At 39.7% G+C, this 23,748-nt stretch overlaps 2 protein-coding genes across 3 annotated transcripts; both read left to right on the forward strand.

Moving 5' to 3' along the window:
- Positions 1-935: 935 nt before the first annotated feature.
- Positions 936-15,751, forward strand: LOC139661763 (hydroperoxide isomerase ALOXE3-like). Of its 2 annotated transcripts, none has more exons than XM_071540332.1 (16): positions 936-966; positions 3,339-3,507; positions 3,787-3,991; positions 5,606-5,687; positions 5,792-5,914; positions 6,083-6,186; positions 6,815-6,987; positions 7,277-7,420; positions 9,455-9,658; positions 10,105-10,191; positions 10,336-10,502; positions 13,089-13,210; positions 13,341-13,441; positions 13,691-13,861; positions 13,989-14,186; positions 14,397-15,751. In XM_071540332.1, exons 2-15 carry the CDS (start codon positions 3,361-3,363, stop codon positions 14,166-14,168), a joined length of 2,010 nt encoding a protein of 669 aa, XP_071396433.1. In that variant the 5' UTR covers positions 936-966; positions 3,339-3,360; the 3' UTR covers positions 14,169-14,186; positions 14,397-15,751. The 2 variants fall into 2 exon arrangements, with proteins under 2 accessions (XP_071396433.1, XP_071396432.1); XM_071540331.1 differs by having other exon boundaries at positions 14,490-15,751.
- Positions 15,752-17,311: 1,560 nt separating this feature from the next.
- Positions 17,312-21,328, forward strand: LOC139661768 (zinc finger protein 649-like). The gene is made up of 2 exons (XM_071540334.1): positions 17,312-17,540; positions 19,092-21,328. The coding sequence occupies exons 1-2, from the start codon at positions 17,312-17,314 to the stop codon at positions 19,979-19,981; spliced, it is 1,119 nt and encodes a 372-aa protein (XP_071396435.1). The 3' UTR covers positions 19,982-21,328.
- The last annotated feature ends 2,420 nt before the right edge of the window (positions 21,329-23,748 follow it).

Consider the following 23,748-nt stretch of genomic DNA (forward strand, 5'->3'; position numbering starts at 1 on the left):
TTTAGCAAGAAGCAAGTGTTCTTCAGCAAATGGAAGATAAGTTAGCAGCATAAATAATGTTTAGCAAGCCCAAACAAAAAAGCGGCGCTCAAAAGAGGAAGGAAAAAATAGAACTGGATGAGCGTACTGCTAAACTGACGAAATTAAATAGGTTTTTCCCATGCTTCATCGAATGCTAATGTTAGCAATGTTGACGTGCAGCCGGAGGCTAGCGTTAGCTCACCATTGCCATCTAGCTCCACAAGTGAAGCTGTATCGGCCCAGCCGCGACCCCCTTCTCCAGCCAGCCAGAAGAAGATTTCCCTGCCGCGGCCTCAGAGGTCGGACTCGGCTGTGCCCGGCTGTAGTTCTACAAAGATTTCCCCCACGGATAGGGGACTTTATGACGGTACTGTGCCCCCCGACGCCAAGATCACAAGCTATATTACAGCAAATATTACAGCAAGCTGATAAAGTCTTATTTAAGGAGCAGCATGGGACAAGAAAGACTCAGTGGATTGGCTATACTCTCAATAGAGAACAGCAGAGCCAGGAATTTAGACTTGTGTAGTGGTGTTAATGACTTTGCCGAGAGCAAGGCCCGTAGGATGAACTTCTAAGTACAGGTTTCTCTTTGTTATGGAGTGGGATCAGGGATTTAAATCTATAGCAATATAATTGTTACCTCTCATATGTTGGAAAATGCGCACCTACTGTAATCTGTGTCTGTGCCAAGAAAAAATATTTGAACTGGGGCCAATCACAAGTATGTTACCACTGAGCCCACACCCACGCCCAGACCCACAATAACAGAGATAATTTCATAATAAATCATAAAGAAGTCAAGCAGAACAGGTACTTGCGCAACTGTTGCACAAAATGTATACGTATGAGGGAGGGACGTGAGATATAAGATATAAAAGACCGCAAACAAACTGAGAATAATTATCATAAAAGAGGCTCTGGACCTGCACCGAAAGCAAGGAGGTAGGTGATACACAGAATACAGAGGTCTTTTGCTTCTTGACAAAACTTTGGGATTCATATGACAGGATATGTGATCACTTTACCCAACTATCGCCTATCGTCTGACTAGAGAGAGATGACGACCAAAACAATCTAATTGCATCTAACTGAAAAAGTAGGATAAGCCTAGCAAAGGTAAAAATATTGAAAAGATGGAGGTTATGGTTTATAAGCTTTATAAAGTTTTGAACAAACTTTTCATTTTATTATTTATTAATGGTTTAAACCTGCAATACGTGATTTCTCTGGCTTATATTGCCAGATGAGGATTTAATCACCTTCCAGAAGTTCTTAGGATCATTAAGGTTTTTTGAGGTTTCAGAATTAGATAGAATAGAATTCGGATTTTGCTTTCTTGATGAGAGACGTACAGTTTTTACGCATCTGTCTAAAAAGGAGCCAGTCAGCCTCAGTCTTAGATTTCCTATCTTGAGCCCAGGCAGCTTCTCTTTCCTTAATCAGACAGAACAACTCAGGGGTAAACCAGGGATTATTTCAGCCCTTCACCCTGTATTTGTGAGTAGGAGCATGCGTATTTAAAATACGGGTAAAACCTTCCTAGAATAAATTACATGCCAGGTCAAGATCATCAGTGAATGAGACTCTATTCCAATCAAAGTAAAACAGGTCATGGAAGAAGGCTTGATCACAGAAATGCTTAAATCTCTTCTTCTCTAACTTCTTTTTAAGAAGTGAAAAAGAAGTTGTGGCTTTGCCTTAGGGATCTTAGCATTCCTGACTGCTGCTATAGCACAGTGATCACTCAGATCATTAGCAAAAATACCTAAATCAGAGAATTTATGTGGAACATTTGTTAGAAGTAGATCAATTAAGGATGATTTCTCAGGGCATTTTAGTTTGGGCTATCAACCAATTGTGTGAGGTTATAAGAGTCACAGACAGACTTAAAATTGTCTGAAGCTGAAGACAACCAATCCCAATTTAGATCCCCTGCAAGAAGAACCTCATTAAGTTCAATGCTAGATTAAGGATGCTAAGACCTCACTACTTGCTAACAGGGGTGTGTAACACCCTCTCACAGTGAGATATTGTCCCTTTGTGTACTGAACTTTCAGGGCTAGAAGTTCAAACTGCTTACTGATTGATGCTGATGTTACAAGGCTGGCGTGAAATTTATGTTTTATATCTATACCCCTTAGGGGCTTCTGTAGTCCAGTAGCTTTGCTGTGCTTTATTTACAAATGTGTAGTGTTCAGAAAATCGCTTACTGCAGCTTTAAACATGAAACAATATTTAAACATAATACTTGTCATAGGACTTGATGCATGAACAATAAGGCAAACAGGTAGTTTTATGACAGTTTGAATATTTTTGATAAGCTGAATTGTTTTGTACAACACACATCTGCATCTGTACAGTACATATGTATTGGCTTTCAGTTGGCCGGTCAATGTACGACGTGCATTCTGCACATTTCATATGTAAACTGTAAATTCACATTTCTCCATACTCCTGTATTCTCTGTCATTTGTACATATTTCATATATCTCAAAATTGTCATTATTATTATCATATTCATTATTTTTTATATAAATACCTATATTTATTATATTTATCACTTATATCATCATCACTTATTTTATACAACATATATTTAATATTTTTGTATATATTCGCGTGTACATACTATTATTTAATTTTCCTTTGCCCCAGTGTGTTTGACTGTTCTTATTTTGCCTACCCTTATAGTAACCTATACTTTTCATTCATACATACATTTCTACTTGTTCTTGAAATGTTTAAATTGTCGGTGGTGTTATGTTTAATATACCGCAACCGCCTCTTGCTGTATATTTATTGCTTTTCTTTGCATATCCTATTTATCTCTACCTGAGCCTATTTAGCTGTACGTTATCTTATCAATATTTGCCATGGAATTTAGACATTTCCATGCTTGTATATTTTATTTTTTTGTCAGAATATAGAACATACAAACTTATAAGCAAACATAACAATGAAAAAAAAAAAACACAAGGTAGAGACATTTAGACCAATTTCATGAGAGATAATTTGGACAGAATCTCTTCATCATATCTTGTATTTCCACCTTTCCATTGTTGACAGAGGCAAGGTTTCAGTGTAGTCAATGTAAGGCTGCTAGATCTTCAGAAAGCGGTCATATTTCTTCTTTAAAATATATGTAATTTTCTCAAGGGTTTCATATCTATTTCCTTTCTGAGAGCCAAAGTCCTATTGAGAAGTGACAATTAGACTCTCATGTTACTGCAATGTATTTTTTGGCTATATCTATAGAGCTATATCTGTAAATTTAATTTTCATTGTAGAATTGATGTTTCCATGCTTTATTCCAGACAGTATTTCTACTGAGTGATCATGCCTGAATACGAGCTGCAGGTGACAACAGGTGACATGATAGATGCAGGAACATTTGACTACATATATGCCACTTTATTTGGAACTAAGGGAGAGAGTGAGCGTACCATGTTGGACAACCGGGGCAGAGATTTTGCAGCTGGGATGGTAAGTTGAATCCAAGTATTGAGCGTTGCTCATTTAGTATGTTTCACATTAGGACTGGGACAATAGAAATTACTTTGTGTGTGTGAGAGAGAGAGTGAGGAGAGAATTTTTGTCGGCATGTAATGATTATTTTGAATGTGTGCACCATTTTTGTCTTACACTGTAGTGGTTGATAGATGGTAATTTTTCAAAAAGAACAGCAGTCAATCAAGAGTCGGAGATCCAGCCCATTAAAAACAGCATCTGTCACATCTACCTTCCTCTGACCATTCTCCACAGACAAGGACCTATACTGTGAAACCCAAAGTGTCTCTAGGGAAACTTCTACTGGTCAAGCTGGAGAAAGATCCCTACCTCCTTCTCCCAGAAAACCAGTGGTTCTGCTCCAACATTGTGGTGAAAACTCCAGAGAGAGATCGCATCCTGTTCCCCTGCAACAGATGGGTGTCCAGGGGGGAACTGGTGGAGCTGAGAGGAGGGAGAGGTTTGCTTCAAATCTTTTTGGCCACACATTGTTATGCATAAGATAAAAGAAGTAAGAATAAAGAAATAGCCGCTCAATTCTAAACTCTTCTTGTTGCCTTCAGGCTGCAGACTCTTGTGCATAAAGTATCAAATGACCTGCTCCTTGCTACTGATCGTGGAGATTGTGCATTACTACTCCTATTAGACCTCAGTGCTGCCTTCGACACTGTTGACCATGCCATATTAATTGACCATCTAAAAAATGGAGTCAGTATTGGTGGCAGAGCTCTGGCCTGGCTCACCTCATACCTGAATAACAGAACCTTCTCTGTCAATATAGGTACCTTCTCTTCATCCTCAGCCAATATTTCCTGTGGGGTCCCTAAAGGTTCTATTCTAGGTCAAATTCTGTTTTTCAATTAAACAACAACAAATCTTAAATTGTTCTATTCGGCCCTCCCGATTCCACAAACATTATTACCAAAAACCTAGGCCAGCTAGCTACCTATGTCAAACCGTCTGCCAAAAATCTGGGTGTGATATTTGATTCGGCAAACAGGTCAAATCAGTAGTAAAAGCCAGCTTCTTCCAACTAAGAAACATCTCCAAAATCAAACAATTTGTCTCATTCTGTGATTTTGAAACAGTCATCCATGCTTTTATTTTGTCTCGACTAGATTACTGTAACTCCCTATATTTTGGTATTAGTCAATCTTCCATGTCGACGCTTACAACTAGTCCAAAACGCTGCTGCCAGGCTTCTGACTGGCTCCAGGAAGAGGGACCACATCACCCCTGTGCTGGCCTCTCTTCACAGGCTCCCCATACGATTCAGAATTCTACCGTTTGTTTTTAAATCCCTTAATGGGTTAGCACCTGCTTATTTGTCAGAGCTCCTCTGCACCCCTGCGACCCCCAGGGTCCTCAGGTCATCTAATCAAGACCTCTTGGTCGTTCCACAGTCTAGACTGAAGCTCAAGGGAGATCGTGCCTTTGCAGTTGTAGCCCCTAGATTATGGAACAACCTTCCCCACTCAGTCAGGTCCATCAACACTTTTAAATCCAGGTTAAAAACTAATTTCTACTCCTTAGCGTTTGAATCCTCCTAACTGCTCTGTGGGTAGAGGTGTGTGTGATTGTGGTTTTGTGTGTGTGTGTGTGTGTATACACTTGTTGTTGCCCTGTTTTTGATTTCTGTGTACTCTTATTCATTGTATTTGACATGTTTTGTTTCTTTCATTGTGTGCCCACTGTCTGGCATCTTTGCACTGTATAGCACTTTGGTCAACTACAGTTGTTCTTAAATGTGTTCCACAAATAAACTTGACTTGACTTGACTTGACATACAGATTCAGAGGGATGCACAACCAAATTAATTATAAAAGTTTATTGTACACACAGCAGCAAGCTAAGAAACGAACGTGTTTCAGCACTAAGCCTTCATGGGTTTGTTTCTTAGCTCACTGCTGTGTGTACAATAAACTTTTATAATTCATTTTTGTGCAGACATCCCTCCATTTTAAGATAAAAGATGTCTCATGAACTATCAAATCTGAGAAGATATTGAAATTTCCTTAGTAGTGAAGTTCAATGTATGATTTTATATGATCTATTTTGTCCTGAACCTTCTCAGCCATGAAGGTTTTTGAGGAGGAGCATCCCCTTCTGATTGACCACAGGAAACTGGAGGTGATGCTTAGAAAGCACTTGTACAAGTGAGTTTTTAAAGTTATACAGAACTTAATGAGGGCTGATGCTACAGACTCAGGAGTCTATCCAGACAAAACTTGACTTGTTATTTTTTTTTCTTTGTTTTTAGATGGGGGGTATATGCTGCTGGGTTGCCACACATGAACAATTTCAAAGATCCCTCTGAGCTCCCAGATGAATTGCGCTTCTCCTGGTCAAAAACTTTGGAACTAGCTTACGTAAAAGTAAGCAGGTAAGTCTGTGTAGATGTTGAAGATGAAATACCACCCTTACTCCATTATGTATTCATAGTAAAAACCACTTAAAACAAAATTCCTCACTGTCACTGGACCGCCATGGAAACCAGAATATAATCGACTGCTTTTTCTGTCATTTTTACCCCTTCTTTTCTTTACATCAGTGATTTTAAACTCAACTGCAAAGAGCTGACTGACTCAACTGAAAAATGGGAAAGCATCAAGGCCATAAAAGAGATCTTCTCGTACAACAAAACACCGATCGCAGGTAGAAGTTGTCCATAGCTTTGCAGCTGAACCCACTGCAACGTTCTCATTCTCATGGTTTCATAATAATTACAAATGATTATGCTTACATGCATTTACAGCATGTATAACAATTAACCATGTTCGGTGCTCTCTAGTAAACTGTAATGCAGCTTAGGTTAAGTAGTAGTTTTAGTTTGATGTTGAAGAATATCCTAAAAATGCTCTTAACACTGTAGGATAAAACAAAATCATTTAGCTGAAGTTATGCAAAAGAATTTGTGTACTTTTGAGCTTTTGGTGTACTTTTCAAAAATATACTATAATACCACATAAAATACACTGGCAGCACATACAGTATCAAATATCTCAACACACACAACAGAGGGAGAACATGCAAACTCCACTCAGAAAGGACAGGGGCTGAGATTTGAACCCAGGACCTTCTTGTTGTGAGGTGACAGTGGGAAACACTGAACCACTGTCACCTGTGCTTCAAAGTTAAAACATGAATTGCCAAAATTGGAGTTACAAAGGTTTCACCCAACAGCAACGATATGTTGATAATTAACCAGGTTGAGTTGAGTTTACTTATATTTTCATCACTTCAAGACATGAGGAGAATGTCTCTGTCCCCTGCCACCTTGCAGAGTATGTCTCAGAGCATTGGAGCGAAGACGACTTTTTTGGATTCCAGTTTCTGAATGCAACCAACCCCAATGTGATCCAGCGCTGCTCGGAGCTTCCCTCTAACTTCCCAGTCACAGAGGAGATGGTGAAGCCCTTCCTGCAACCTGGCAGCTCTCTGCAGAGAGAAATGGAGGTATGGAAGAAGAAGAAGAAGATGAGTGCCTTAAGATGTGTGATAATGTTTGTCTTGGAGGCTTGAAACTTCCCCTGTGTAGCAGTGAGTTGACCCTGAGTCAACTCACAACTGTGGCTCTTGAACACTGATGATTTGGATAACAGTTTGACTGCTTGATATTCTCTTGGTTTAATGTGAGATCATATTAGTTAATATGGGGAACTGATCACCCCCATGTCTTGTACTAGTTCTTGCTACCTTTTCATGTCTTACGTTGTTCTTTAATTGTTCTTTGCCTTCCATACAGAAAGGCAATATATTCCTCTGTGACTACAAGAGGATGGATGGATTACCCACCAGGGTGTATGATGGTCAACCGCTGCATCTGACTGCTGGTCTCTGCTTGCTCTACATGAACCCAGAGAACAAACTGATGCCAATTGCAATACAGGTATTTCACTGATGGAGTGAATCGGTGGCTGTATTCATGCTGTATGGATCTCTGGATACAAGATAAAATAACAAGATAAAATAGCTTAACAAGTTGGTCAGTTTTTTGCTGTGTAAGCACTGAAATTGAATCACAAGGCCATGTAATAAAATTAACTTAACATTAACATTTTAAAAGATCTCATGTCAAGCTATCAAAGAGCAGTTAAGGTTGCGAGGGGAGCATATTTCTCAAAGTTAATATCCCACAATCGTCACAATGCTAAAAATCCTTTTTTCTGTAATAGACTGTATTCTGGCTTCACCTAAAAATCAAAATGCTATGGAGGCCTCCCCAGAAAGATGTGAAGATTTTCTTTGATATTTTACTGAGAAAGTGGATCTTATTCGTAGTCAGATCCCGCCCCCTGGGCAAGATCTGTCCACCCCACCTGGTTGTCATACCTTTGTTAGTTGTTTAGAGTCCATGTCCCTTGAGACCCTAGTTGACACAATTTCCCACATGAAATCCTCATCCTGCACTTTAGACATAATCCCAACCAACCTGCTAAAAGATGTTCTTGGTGCTGTTGCCCCATACATCCTTTCAATCAGAAACATCTCACTGTCTACTGGTCTGGTTCCCTCTTACTTAAACATGCCATTGCTCAACCTCTCTTGTAAAAACCTAACCTGGATCCTCATGCCCTCAGCAACTATAGGCCTTTAGAACCCACCACAGCACAGAGACGTCTCTCCTAAGGTTGACTAATGATCTTTTGCTTACTGCGGATAAAGGTTTCTGCTCAATCCTAATACTCCTTGATTTTAGCGCAGCTTTTGATACTGTTGATCACGCAATGCTACTTAAACGCCTGGAAAACTGGGTGGGGGTTACTGACTCAGCCCTCAGTTTCTTCAGTTCTCATCTTGCAGATAGAACTCTATCTGCAAGATAGAGTTCTCTATCTGCTATTTCCTATCTCTGTTGAGATAGGAAATAGCATTTCTTCTTCCGTTCCTCATAAGTATGGCGTCCCGCAAGGATCAATCCTGGGCCCGTTACTTTTCTCCATCTATATGCTTCCTGTCTGCAATATCATCCGCAAATATAATATACCCTTTCACTGTTATGCAGATGATACTTAGTTATATATTCCCCTAAATCGGTATGCAGATGATACTTGCAGATGATACTTAGTTATATATTCCCCTAAATCTGATGATACTTAGTTATATATTCCCCTAAATCCACCAGCCTCAATATCCTTAATAATTGCCTTTCTGATATTAAGTGCTGGATGTCTCAAAATTTCCTCCAACTCAATGACAGCAAATCAGAAATTGTTCTGTTGGTCCTCAAAACTCAATCAACCTGATTCAATGTACCTTTCACCAGGAACTTGGATGTAATATTTGGTTCTGACCTCTGTTTCGAGGAACAAGTCAAAAGTGTGGTACGGTCTTGTTTCCTTCAGTTGAAGAACATATCGAAGATAATCCTTTTTGTCCTTTGTCAACCTTGAGAAAGTTATCCATGCATCACATCTCGCTTAGACTGTTGTAATTATCTCTATTTCTGTCTAAGCCAAAAGTCCCTCTTTCGCCTGCAATTAATGCAAAATGCAGCTGCAAGGCTTTTAACTAAGAGTAAAAGGCAGGGGGGCATGTTATCCCAATTTTATCTTCTCTTCACTGGCTTCCTATTAGATTTAGAATTGATTTTAAGATTTTGCTTTTAACTTTCACTGTCTTCTTTTAAGTCTCTCCTCAAATCACATTTTTATGTAGAGGCTTTTTTACCATGATTTGTATTTCTATGTATTCTTATTTGTCTTTTACTTTTTATTTATTGTTTCTTTTCTTTTTGTTTATTTTCTATTCCTTGTTTTTTCTAGTGTTTTTACTCCATGCTTTTATTTATTGTGAAGCACTTTGTTGTTTTGAATTGTGCTATATAAATACAGTTTATTATTATTCATATTAATTTATTTCATGAATTATATCATAGTCCATAATGTATTTAAAAAATCTTGTCTCCTTTTCAACATTACAGCTGCATCAACAACCCTCTAAGCAGAACCCAATTTTTCTGCCCAGTGACCCTGAGAACGACTGGCTGCTCGCCAAGATGTTCCTGAAAAATGCTGATGTCATCGAATACGAGACTGTTTATCACCTGATGAACACACACTTTCTGGCTGAAGCCTTTGCACTTGCCACTCTTCGCAGCTTCCCTATGATTCATCCACTCTACAAGGTATAATCACAAAGAGTAATTTCTGTCTTATGATCTCAATGACAGTGCACTCTCTTTCCAAGTACATCATGTGGGACCATATTTGTGAAGCTTAAGAGAATAATAATAGAGAAAAAGAATAAGAGAATGAGAGAACAAATCTTGGATGATTGATCTAGTGATGAACATGAACTTCTACAAGATGTGAGTTTCAGTTTCAAAGTAAAACCTTTCAGATATATTCATGAAGCTTGAAGGAGAGTACTAATCTTGGACCAACTGAACCTCAATATGAGAGGACTTTTAAGAGGTAGTTTTAAGAACTAAACTACCTATCAGTACACCTAAATTAGATTACATGAGAACATGATGCTTATTTTGTGATTGGTCCTAGTGTAAAATGTGATTTAAGCCATGCCATGAATAATTGTTTGTCATTTAGATTCTTCTCTCTGTTGTGTATGCAGCTGCTGATCCCACACTTCCGTTTCACTCTCCAAATAAACACTACCGGCATACCACAACTTTTGGGGCCTGATGGAGTTTTAATTCAGGTATTAATCTTTTCCTGTGAGATTCTCGATAATATTCAAATCTTAATCTGGAATTATTCGATTGTGAAAATTCTGATTCTGATCAGTATGTCAGCAAGAGATCCTGGCAAAACTAATGTTGTCTACTGTTAATTATTTGTGTAGAGTTCCCTAGGAAAAGAGGGGCTGACGGAGCTGATGGGAAAGGCTCTGTCTGAAATGACCTACAGCTCCCTCTGTCTGCCAGAAGACATCGCTACACGAGGACTGGAGTCCATCCCCAACTTCTACTACAGAGATGATGGAGTGAAGCTGTGGGGCATCATCAACAGGTTACCATGAACAGTTTGCCATATAAATATTATTTTTAGGGGTCCAAGCACAAAGTGCTGGGAACCCTAATGTTTTTGTTCAGATTATTGTTATTCTGCCGTTTCTTCTTCTGCCCTAAAAGTATCTGGATCTCAGAAACTGTAAGAGCTACAGCAACCAAACTTGGCAGTTAGGTCCAAAGTCTCAGCCGCTACTCAGGTTACGAAATCCACGTCAATTGGCCTCATGGTGGCGCTATGGCAAGCAACTTTACGTTTTGGCCTATAACTTCTGAACCGTATGGGCCACAATCAAAATTCTACTTTCCCTGGATTCCTTGGTTCATTCTGCATCCATCCATACAGGCCATGCCCATTTCCGCCTAACTACATTTTCTGCCATTTTGAATTTTGTCCAAAACTGTTTTTTCGCTACTCCTCCTACAAATTTTGTCCAATCGTCACCAAATTTGTGACACAGCATGTCTGGACTGTCCTGCACAAAAATTATTGAGCAGTTTTTTATATTCCACACCGTTTTCATATAAACGACTTCCAAAGTTTGGTCAACTGTCGTGGGTGGGGCCTATTTCACAAAAATCGCCATAACTCAGGAACGCATTGTCCTATGGTAACCAAACTTGGTACACATGTGCAGGTATGTAGTCTGAGCTAATACAAAAAAAATGTGGTGTCTTTTTGCCTGTAGGGGGCGCTATAGCAACATTTCAAATTTTAAAATAACTCGGTGACTGTAGATCATAGGAACAAAATTTCTTGATTGCTGGATTCCTTGGGCCAGGTTGCATCTATCCATATTGGCCACTCCCATTTCAGCCCACAAGGTTTTCCGCCATGTTGAAAACAGTTTTTTCGCTTCTTCTCCTATATATTTTGTCTAATCTTCACCAATTTTCGCTCACAGCATGTCTGGACTGTCCTGCACAAAAGTTATTGAGCAGTTTTTTGATAGTCCATACTGTTTTGCTACAACTGGCTTTCAAAATTTGTAGGCAAGGCCTAATATACACAAATTGCCATAAGTCAGGAAGTTGTTGGCCTACCTTAAACAAATTTGGTACATATGTGCATAGGTCAACTCTGAGGTAGCATGCAACATTTGGTGGTATTGTAACCATAGTTGACCATAGTTAAAATACTCTAAGGCTCTAAATAGCCTATAGCTTGGACAGTCTCATTACTTGGCCCTATTTTTTTGTGCTCCCTCCATTGCCCCCCACTGGACTCAGTAGCCTAATGGTTAATGAATAGGCCTACCACGCAAAAGATCATGTGTTCAAATCTCAAGAGTAACACTGTCTCCTCACACTACTAAGCTTGTGATAATGAAGCATTATGTCTTAAGTTTCTAATTTTTGGACAAATGACCATGAACTTGACAAAAGTCACAGGCCAACATAAAAGCCGGTGTTAGACTGCATGTCCGAACTTCACAACATGTTATTTTTTGTGTGTGTCTTTCTACCTTCTGCAATGTTTTGTCTATCTGTCTGTCTTATCAATTTGTGCTTGGACCCCTCAATCGCCGCTTGCGGCTATATTTATTTATGTATTTTCTTTCTTTCTTTCTTTCTTTCTTTCTTTCTTTCTTTCTTTCTTTCTTTCTTTCTTTCTTTCTACAGTGAAAGAGTAGATAAAAAACGATACATAAGGTTGTTAAAGGATAAGTTCATTGATTTTGGACCTATATATAATTAGTCTCTTCCATCCCTGTAGTAACCTACTTGGACCCACAGACAATATTGGCTCCAGAGTCAGCTGTCGGTTGAAAGAGCGAGCTCTATTGCCTCATGCTGCTAACAATGAGTCCAAACGGGTTTTGTCAAAATATCTCAAAAAAAGCCAGTCTGTGAAAACGATATGACAACCGGCCAACGTACTTTAGTTTTAGATTAGTGAAAGTGTGTCTAATGGAAGAACTGAGTCATGTTTCCTCTCAACTCCTCTGTGGAGCCACAAACAGCTTTTTAAAGATCTGATAGCTACCTGGGTGCCAGACCTACACTGTGCCTTAAAAGCTAAAAGTAAAATCTTGAAATCAATTCTAAAATGAAGACAACTAGTGTAAAGCTGCTAAAATGGGGGTGATGTGATCCCGTCTTCTTGATCTAGGTAAGAGCTTTGCTGCTGCATTTTGCACTAGTTGCAACCGAGAGAGGGAACTAGAAGGGAATAGAGGGAGTTATAGTAGTCTAAACATGAAGAGATAAAAGCATGGATAACTTTTTCAAGGTCAAGAAAGGATATAAATAGACCTTATCTTGGGAATACTTTCTAACTGAAGGAAGGCGAGACTTAACACCCCACCTTTTATACGTATATCTGAGTGTCATCTGCATGACAGTGAAATGAATATGATGCTTGCAGATGAGCTTATGAATGGAGAATAACGCAGGGTATAAGATTGACCCTTGTGGTACACCATATTTCAGATGAGCTGTAGAAGAAGCAGAGTTTTTATATATGATTTATTTATTATTTAGAATGCTAAATAGCGAGGACATTTATTTTGAATAGAACTAATAGCCTAAATACAACCTCTGGCCACTGACACCTAATATTAACATACTTTGTTTATTCTCTCAGCTTTGTGAGGGCCATCGTGGAGCACTATTACCCCTCAGACACTGAGGTGCGTAAGGACTCTGAGCTCCAGACATGGATCAAAGAGATATACACACACTGCTTCTTGGAGAACAAAAACTCAGGTAATTTAGTTCATGTTCCAGTAGTATCATGCTGTAAACAGTCATAAACAGTAGTATAATGGTGTGTAAACATCAAATATCTATAGTAGTCTCTATTGAAAAGAAATGGTTTCTGATGGTGACCCAACAGGCATCCCTACAAGCTTTCAAACTGTGGAGGAAGTGATCAAGTTCATCACCATGGTGATCTTCAGAGTGTCAGGCCAACATGCTGCAGTCAACAATGGGCAGGTGAGACAATTAAGAGCCGGGGAAATATTATACAAATATTGTAAAATTGATCATGTGCCTTTTAACTTTGTGTATTATTTCCTTTTAGTGGGGTGTCAGACAAACAACAGCGCAACCATGTCATTTCTTCTATATTTGAATGTTTCAAGTTCAATTCAATAAAGTGGGTTTCAGTTAAACATGAGCCCATAACCCTAAAAGTAATTAATACATCTGTAATAGATACTGAAGCATCTCTCCTAATTTTAGTATGAATACAACGCCTGGACGCCTAACAGCCCTCTCCTGATGCGTAAACCTCCTCCAACAACCAAGGGGAAGTCTAGCATGAAGACCATTTTGGAGACGCTCCCAAATGTTGGAGACACGGTCAAATTTATGTCATTGGGTTTGCTGCTTACCAGCCCATACACTGATGTTGTAAGTTTGGCAGGCATGAATGAATATACACTGATCAATTTGGAAACTGCCTTGAGGCCCTGCACCTTAAACAATCTGCTATCAGTGGTCAGTCATGGTTTCTGCTTCTATTTCTACTTTTTGGCAGGTTCCACTGGGAACATATCCAGTTGAACGCTTCGATGAGCCTGCACCCAAGAAGATGATTAAGGATTTTCAAGCAAATTTGACCTACCTCAGTGAGGTTATTGCAAAGAGGAACTCAAAGCTTGTGGTGCCCTACAACTACTTAGACCCTGCTCAAATGGAGAACAGTATAGCCATTTAAATGAGCTTGAGGACACAGGTAAGCAGTTTAATTTCTGTTAAACATGTATTGAAGACCTTTGTGAACATCTTCAGAATCTGTCTCATTTCTTGCTAAGTTTCTTTTTTCGTTATCGTCTTCCTGTAAGAGCAGACATTCATTTATTTCACCTTGAAAGCATTATGAATTTTAAAAACCATGTCATTTAACCATATTCCAAACTGTTTGACTGTGATTTATACTTAACAGAATTACCTGGTCTGGCTTGGATCCAAGTGCGTATTGCTGTTGCCACACAACAACAATCCCTGTCATGTGACTTCACATTTTCTTTCATTGCAGTCCATCTGGAAAGAGATGTCTCATGATTCACACAACATGAGGAGGGAGAAGACACGGACCACTTCAATAAAGAGAGTGACCAAGTGGCTCAGTTTGATCACTTTTCTACCATGTCCATGATTGGACCATTGGACCACTGTGACCATGGTCACAGTTTCAATAAACCATAATATATCAGCTTTCATGTAATCACAGGGTCTAGCAAAATCTAAACTTATTTGAAATTTCAAAATGTGCTTGGTTTTATTTAGTTGATAAAATTCAGAATTTGAACTAATTTGCTTTCATGATAACGGTAAGAGGGCCTTTATTATATCAGCCGCAATATATCTGCTTTCATATAATCAAAATGTGCTTGGTTTTATTTAGTTCAGAAAATGCATGATTTAAACTAATTTGCATTCATGATAATGGTAGGAGGGTTTTTATGTTATCAACCGTAATATATCTGCTTTCATGTAATCAAAAGGTGCTTGGTTTTATTTCGTTTAGAAAATTCAGAATTTCAACTAATTTGCATATGTATTCACGTTAAGAGGGCCTAGGTAGGTAGGTAGGTACTTTGTATAACCTTGTATAACACAGAACAATGCATGACCTGCTGACCAAACATGCCAATTGTCATTCTTATTGTCATAAATGTGTATCTCATTATGGGAACTGTTACATGACTTGTTTAATGATTAATGGAATGCCAAGTCTTCAGTAGCGCAATAAATATCATATAATATCAATATACAATTTCAACTACATACAGTGGCACTATGATTAATTAAGTGCATTTGAAAAACTATTTCAGTAACCAAACATGTTCATTTTGATTTTTTCCAGTAATGAAGCCTTTCTGTTTCTATGGTTCAGAAGTGAAACCTGTATAAATGAGGAGAGCAGACGCACACCGTCTCTTACAAGTTGTTGGTTTCAGCAAAGAAATCTTGAAGATAAAAACATAAAAGCCTCACACTCTTGTGCCAATGCATCATTTTGAATTGACAAACACTTGATAATTAAAAATTATGCATTGCAGCAAGAGTGTACAGCTTTTATCATTTTATCTTCAGCAGTGATGCCTGTCTGTTGCCATTGTCTTAGTGCCTGTAATCCACAGGATGTAGTTTATTTTCCCTTGTATGAACTTATTATCTCTCTCTCTCTCTCTCTCTCTCTCTCTCTCTTCCCCTTCTTCTCTTATTCTCTCTATGTAGAACCACATCATGATTATATAATCACATTTTACCAAATACTGTTATTCTTTATATGCTAAGACAATAAAGACCCTTTCATTAAATCAGTTTTGGTTCTATTCATATTTTTGTTTAAATGACTCTCAGTGGGGCAGAATAATCCCCACACTCAGCCTTCACAATTCATGCAGTCAAAGAACACTTGAATTGATTATAGGAAATAACAAGGACAAGTATTACATGAATGCAATATCGCTGTGTTTATCTTTAATTACAGATGATTTAGCTCTTGTTTACCTATGGTAGATTACCTGAGCACAGATGTAGTGTTATAACAAAATGTAGTTACACCTAGATTAAAAGGAGTATATATTAATGTTGATATAATTAATCACAGCAGGGAAGTCACTTTTGAACCTACCTCTCTCATTCATGGTACTCATTACCTAACATCAACTAAACCATGTCAGTTTCACATACCCTGTGTATCAACCAAGTCAACAACAACAACTTCGACCAAATCATTCACATAACGTAATTAACACAACTTATCAGTGCTGAACAATGAATGCTGCACGGCATTCTGGGAAACATTTACAATGACACTCCGTGACGCCACAGTATTGAACAGGAATTGAGAATTATTATTATTATAGTGGCTTCCCAATAAGTCACTGCATGTCGGCGAAATTAACTGACGCGTGCCGTAGGCATCGGCTGTGTAACTGACAAACCAATTACAATGTAAAGACGTTTACCTTTGCTTTTGCTGCTCCATTTAATGCTCGGGAATATTTACAAAGTTTCTTGCATCCAGGTAAGACATCATTACACACACAGTTAGATAGCCTAACCAAACTTGAGCTACTGCTGCACTACCTACAGACGCCATGGCCACGGTCAAAAAACTGTATGCCTCACCCAGCATGCACACCTGGCTGCATTACCCTTCCTGTATAAATGCAGTCCCATTACAGGTAACTGCCACCTGGCAGTACAAAAAGTGTATTACACCAAAAACAAACACCAAAGCAAACAAATTGATAAATGGCGCTTACAATTATTATTATATAACTATTAAAACATTAGCAATTTTCAATGGATTCTGATTCCACATTCTTTATAATAGCCTGAGCCTGAATATAATTATCCCTTTTTGTCGTAGCTACTCTGCTGCTTTGTTTGCAATTTTTCCCAAGGAGGTTTAATGGGCTGGTCCCCAGTAGTTCCTAATGATACTACTGCTACCACTGCTACTACCAATACTAATACTAATAATGATGATAAGCCTAATATATAAAAAACTGAATGGATCCGGAACCAATCGTCTGACATTGTTTCCCTCCAACCTCTTTTTTTGTCGGACCTCCGCTGTATTGTTTACCTTTCCGCTCGCAGCCTCGGTACTGTGTTATTATTCAGAACAGGGTCCCCCTTAATTATATTTTTCATTTTAATATTGGCGTTTTGTAAGTTTTAACAAAAAAAAAAAAAGAATAAGTTTCAGCATACATTCGTCAGTGTGAGCTATACTTTTTCCAACTGTAACGGTCGGTGTTGGTTTGCGTTCCGCCTGGCTCGACACACTGGTAGCCTAGCTTTGGCTCGGTGTGGACAAAACGCTCCATAACAGCGAAAATGTCAGCGAATGAGCCAGTACTGTCGCCTTACGGGGATTTCGGGGAAAGCCAAAGTAAACTCCCAGAGATGGAGACGCTGAGGCTGTTCGTCAGTGAGCGGCTAACGGCTGCTGTCGACGAGATCCTGGGAGTGTTTGGGAAAACTATCGCGCAGTACCAGGAGGAGATAGACCGCCAGCGCCGGCAGCTGGACACCATGAGACCCGAGATGAAATGGCACATATCAGGTCTCTCTCGGTCTCTCTCGGTCTCTCTCGGTCTCTCTCGGTCTCTCTCTCTCTCTCTCTCTCTCTCTCTCTCTCTCTCTCTCTCTCTCTCTCTCTCTCTCTCTCTCTCTCTCTCTCTCTCTCTCTCTCTCTCTCTCTCTCTCTCTCTCTCTCTCTCTCTCTCTCTCTCGACTTGACTTGGGTTCTGGTGACTTGGGACTTGACTCTGACTTGTACTCTGATGACTTGAAAAGGTTTCTAAAGTCTTGACTTGAGATCTTGTGTTTGTGTAAATGACTTAGATTTAAAGTGATGAGATTTGTTCCAGCAGACGACTGAATTTAAATTCTGTTTTCTGAATTTGTATGGAATGATTGAATTTATTGAAGTTGAAACTGATTATAGAAATCAAACTCATGATGCTCTTACCAAGTTTTTATCCTATTAAAACCATATTGCATTGAAAAGTCCTAGATATTTAGTTTTCTTTAAGATATTAAATTGATACTGGACTCTTGATTTGTTCTGGCTTGACTTGCTGTTCTACATTTAGACTTGAGACATGACATTAATGACATGGACTTGACTTGGACTTGACTTGGTAATCTACATTTAGATGTGGGACTTGACTTGAGACTTGTGCCTCAAGACTTGAGACTGACTTGGGACTCGAGCAAAGCTGACTTGGTCACACTAGGTTGCAAACTACAAACTTGTTAACTTAAAGGGGAAATCCCCCTCTGACACTCTTAACACTGTCACGGCAATCTGTGATGTTCAGGTGCATTCAAGGATTTATTTTGTGATTGTAGCCTAATTAACTTTTTTTGGCTTTCTACTTTAGTTAGTGATTTCCTACATTTCCCAAAATGCCTTTCGACAACCCAAAGAGAAGAGATGTGAACCATGGAAGTGTGTGTGTATTTCATTCAGCTGTTGGTAAATCCGTGTTCACATCCTATGGGAAAGTCACAATGAAATGAAAAATTACTTTTTCAACTTGTTGGCTAATTTTCCATCCCGTAATATACACATATTTAACAATAGCCTACATGCCAAACAGATTTTCCTTATTGAATTTAGCAAAAAATATTTGTATTTTAGCATATTTTTATATCAAAACTCCTGTTGTTTTTACTTACTGGAAAACAGCATATTTTTAGTGGTTACTTCATGGCTTTCCAGTAAATACAAATTCTAAGTAACCGATAATAATGACATAGATCTGCCTTTTTTCGCCTAATTGATTTCCCATGAATAAAGAATTGGTTTGCACCGTCAGTCAGTTTTGAATGATCTCTCCCTGTGTCATGTCCCAATACCTAATTAACATCCTGTTTCAACCTGAAATTCATCAAATTATGGAAGCAAGATGCTCCCAGTGGCCACCAGCAGAAGACTGTGGTTGCACTGAGCAGCTCCCAGGTGTGAATGTGTTGAACTGGGTGATTGTGAATCAGGGTGGTGCTCAGGAAAAACCCTTAACTGGATCAATAAAAGTTAAAAAAAAACCTCAACATAAAGTATCCTGAGCTGTTGTAATCTCAGATGTGATTTTTCCCCTCTCTCCAGACCCTCTGCAACCTTCCACCTGGATGAAAAACTGTCCCGCTGAAGACCAGATCCTGTGCTTACAGCTGGACCAGACGGACAGCGTGGACGAGAGAGCGGCCGGCACCTCGGCTGCACCGATCAAAACAGAAGCTGAGGGAGAGGACTGCGGAGCGTCAGATCCAGCCGGCCACTTCGATCCGGCGAGCGTTTTAGAAGCGACCGGCGACGGCCTGCTCCTCTCCGACCGGTCCGAAACCGAAGACAGCGACGAGTACTGGAAGGAGGCCGTGGGACTTCGGAAATCAAAGAAGGCGGGAAAGTCGAAAGGACAAAGGTTGTTTTTGAGCAAGAAGTTCAGGAGCTCCGCCGAACTGTCCCAGGAACAGAAGTCATCCGTTCACCTTCCGTCCGCGCATTGCTGCCAAGTGTGCGGAGAGTCTTTCAAGAGAAGGAATCACTTGCTGACTCACGCTCCGGTCCACACGAGCGACTGCGGCCTGTGCGGGAAACACCTGGAGCTCACCGAGAACCTGAAGCTCCACCTCAGAGCTCACCGGGAGACGTCCTTCCGCTGCGCCGTCTGCGGCCAGAGCTTCACGCTGCGGGGGAACCTGAGGACGCACATGAGGATCCACTCGGGCGAGAGGCCGCACGGCTGCACCGTCTGCGGCAAGAGCTTCGGCCGGCGGGCCACGCTGGTGCGGCACGTGCGCAGCCACACGGGCGAGAAGCCGTTCGTCTGCACCTACTGCGGCCGGGGCTTCGTGGAGAAGGGAAACCTGACGGTGCACCTGCGCACGCACACCGGGGAGAGGCCCTACTGGTGCTCCACCTGCGACAGGCGCTTCACTCAGCTGTCCTGCTTCTACAAGCATCCCTGTCAGAGGAAAGGCTCGACGTCTCGCTAGGGAAGGGAGTGACGTTTCCACCACGGAGTTAAAGGAGACAGGGATTCTGTTTTCATTTAAAAACAGGCGGACGCTGAGTCTTTGACAAATACAAACGCTCACATCTTAATCTTAAAGGGGCATTATTATTTGCCGTATTATTTGGTTTTCATGATTTTGTTTTCAAATATACTGTGGCTCAGGATAAGATTCATGTTCTTCATGATGTTTTGCAGATAAATGTAGTTTAGCTCAAAGTTGAACTGAATGAGTTAAACTGAATGAATGTGAAGACTGAGTCGTCACAATACTGGACCCTGATTGGCCGACAGCAGCGGCTCCTCTAATTGGGTCCACTTGTAATTCCACCTGGTGTACGCTGAAACTTGCCCAGGTAGGCGGAGTCAGCACTTGGTATTAAAACTGACGGCCCGCTTCGGTCTGCCGGCTGAGACCGGCGATGACATCACCAGCGCTCTCCTATTGGCTGAGATTCTGAACGGACAGACAAAAAAACAAGCATTACGAGGATTTACGTTTTCTCTTGCAAGATGGAATTTAGCATATAATGCTTTTCTGTCCTTGTGCAACATGTTTTGTGTTTACACCACGCAGAGCTGCTGAAATCAGGATTGTTGTTTGTATACATGCAAAACCCGCCGGGTGCGTTTTGCACTCGACTTTAGCGGCGAGCTCCGCCCACGCCGCCCACGTCAGGCCTGTGCGCCCCGGCGTGAATAACAAGTGGACCCATTCAAATGAGGTAAACCTGCTGAGTGGAGGCTTTCCAGTTCATATACTGCAAACTGGACCCTGATTGGACGGATTTCAGTCATTCTTTAGTGAGGGAGCCAATCAGGACCGAGTGCAGCTGTGATGCGTTTCCTGGAGTTAGACTGAAACTGACTGGAAAAAAGGATGGATTTTTGAAAATACAGTAACTTTAAATTTTACCACTCAAACATAATAAGAAATAATATGAAATTTTAACATTGTTTTCATTAATCAGATGTTTCAATCAGATAGGTAAATAACTAGAGGAAAATTTGATTTCCTATAAGTAATCTATTACTTTTATCGACCCGAACTGGCTACCAGGGGAATTGCAACAACATCAATAGAAGTGATCTACACAAATCTCTGATTAAATCAAACCTAAACCTAAACCTAACATTAGCTACAAAACGGCAGGATGCCCGCTCTTGGTCCCGCCCCCGCTTCATCCTCATTGGTTGGTAGAACTCTGAAGTGACATTGATGAACGGTGCGCTTCAGACAAACAACTGCTTTGGCATTTGCTTTTTGGCTGGAGAAGGAGGCTTTCTAGCCTCTGTAGCTGAAATGTGTTGCGATGGGTGATTTTGTTGAGAGTCCGACCTGGAAAGTGAGTTTTGAAAGCCAGAAATCTCAGCAGCTGGTGAAGTAATCGCAGAGTCACTGGTATTGATCGAGAACCCGATCGATCCCCTGCAGAGATACAGACCTGCCAACCTGTACGCATTGTGCGTAGCAGCTTCACATTTACTGTTACCTAACCGTTCTGAGTGGTGAACAAAATCGAATGGAAAAACAGACTGAACTGTGACAGCAAAGGTGCAGTGGAGAGAAGCACATATGTGTAGTTGTGTGTTCCATACTGCATTGGTGTGTATTGGAAGATCTAGCAGAATGTCATCTGTTTTCCACACAAAGTCAAACTCAGGTTCTTAGGCCTACGTTCCACTGATTTCTAGGCTGTTAGTTTGCTGATTATTCACTTATTAACTTTATTTTTTAAACTATTACTGCCAGTATATGTTGAGCTACTGCAACTGGTTCAGTAATTATTTCAGGTCTAGCACAGTCTTGATTTTGGTGTTGGTGATCAATAAATAGGCCTTTTATCCAAACTGTACTGTCGGGGTCTGAAATGAGCAGTTTTATACAGTCTTACATTTTCTAAGCGGCAGCATCTAAACTTCTGCAAACTCTTCCTCCTGTTGCTGCGCTGCCTGGATGTTTACCAGCCTAACGCAACTTGACTAATATCAAAATACTAAATATTCCAACTTGAACTATGTGTTTACTAGCAATACTGAATTCTGTTACACTTAATGATGAATAATGTTGATCCATTGTAGGGTGACATGTTTCTATGAAAAAAATATTCTTGGCGGGTATTTTTTTTTTTTTTTTCATTTCATTTACCAGCTCTTGGCAAGTGAGCCGAACTGTTAACTATGGACACTGTACTGTATGTTTTAGGTATTATTGCAGCACACATACATGAAAACACATGCTGCTGAAAACATTTAAGCAAATGCTACATGTGCTCACTGGAGGTGCTGCAGGTTGGCAGGTCTGGATTTATTCTGGTCATTTGGTGCTGATTGTTCATGAGAAACTGTTTTGTATCTGCCGACTAGGAAATGATCACAACAGGAGGACAGAAGACAACTTGTTCAAGTTCAATGTTTGATGACTAGAGCTGACGAGCAGATAAATAAATCCAGTCAATTTTAGACTTAAACTGCCCGTCAAAAGTTTGGGGACACCTCGCCTTTTCTTAATTTTCAAAGTACTATTTGATTTTCTCTGTTATTTTTCAATGAAGACGTAATTGAACACTCAGCTGTTCACAGTGGTGGAAGAAGTACTGAGATGTTTTACTTCAGTAAAAGTAGCAATACAACAATGTAAAGATACTCCATTACAAGTAAAAGTCCTGCATTCAAATTTTTTCTTAAGTAAAACTTACATACTTAGAGTATCAAAGTAAACATACTCATTATGCAAACTGTCCCCATTTAGAGAGTTAGATTTTTCATAAATTATTGGAATATTAATACTGATTTATTGACAGACATGTACATGTAAGCAGCATTTTAAAGTTGTCAACGTGAAGCTAATCTTAACAATTTAGCTATACTTTTGGGTAGTCTAATCTATAACAATGCTATTTTATACTTATTTTATAAAGATGATCAAATGTTTTGAATATAAAATATTGATCTGAAAAGTAACTAGTAACTATAGCTGTGAAATAAATGTAATGGAGTAAAAAGTACAATATTTCCCTCTAAAATGTAGTGGAGTATAAGTACAAAGTAGCATCAAATGGAAACACTCAAGTAAAGAACAAGTACCTCAAAATTGTACTGAAGTACAGTACTTGAGTAAATGTACTTAGTTACTTTCCACCACTGGCTGTTCATCAAAGTGTCTCTTTGGTGTGAAAAGAAGGTTTTTCATGGCAGAGCGTCTCACTGTCTGCATGAAGAAAGTGTTTTCTGATGAACATATAGTTTGTTTTGGTGTTATCCTCACAAATACTATGATTTTTTTTTTTCTCAAACTAAACCTGGTTTAGTCTTTAATGGGGTTCAGTTATTTGAAAACATGCTGATTTATTAAACATTTTCAAAAGCTAGGAGTCCCCAAACTTTTCCTCCAAATGTATGCAAGTCTGAAAACGGCAAACTTCCATTTATTTATTTTTTTACATTATTTCTGTCACACTGTATGTTTTCCTCCACACAATAAAACGCACGAGGCAACTTTGCCTGTTGGCGGCTCCAAATGGCAGCGAGAGGTTAACTGTCTGAAAACTGAACTTCAAAACCCAGAAATCCTGTGATGTGATGTCAGTGAACTGCACACAGCTGCACACACAGTTTAGAAGTTGTTGTTTTTTTTAACGTTTGGCTTCCAAATAAATCTCTAAGGCCTCATGGTACGCTGGACAGCTGTCTCTATGAAGTGTGGTTTGTACTCTGTTGTCATTCCTCAACACTGTGTGAACCAGAGGT

Source organism: Centroberyx affinis, unplaced genomic scaffold, assembly GCF_046629955.1.
Source record: "Centroberyx affinis isolate AG114_WGS23_722 - 3 ecotype Tasmania unplaced genomic scaffold, CSIRO-AGI_Caff_v1 ptg003614l_1, whole genome shotgun sequence".
Taxonomy (NCBI): Eukaryota; Metazoa; Chordata; class Actinopteri; order Beryciformes; family Berycidae; genus Centroberyx; species Centroberyx affinis.

Bases quoted from the DNA above. Each gene is read 5' to 3' on its own strand.
- LOC139661763 (XM_071540332.1), top strand. From the start codon at position 3,361: ATGCCTGAATACGAGCTGCAGGTGACAACAGGTGACATGATAGATGCA. The intron at 9,659-10,104 runs GTATAATCACAA...TTGTGTATGCAG, and splicing joins TGATTCATCCACTCTACAAG to CTGCTGATCCCACACTTCCG. The intron at 13,442-13,690 runs GTGAGACAATTA...TCCTAATTTTAG, and splicing joins CTGCAGTCAACAATGGGCAG to TATGAATACAACGCCTGGAC.
- LOC139661768 (XM_071540334.1), top strand. From the start codon at position 17,312: ATGTCAGCGAATGAGCCAGTACTGTCGCCTTACGGGGATTTCGGGGAA. The intron at 17,541-19,091 runs GTCTCTCTCGGT...CCCTCTCTCCAG, and splicing joins GATGAAATGGCACATATCAG to ACCCTCTGCAACCTTCCACC.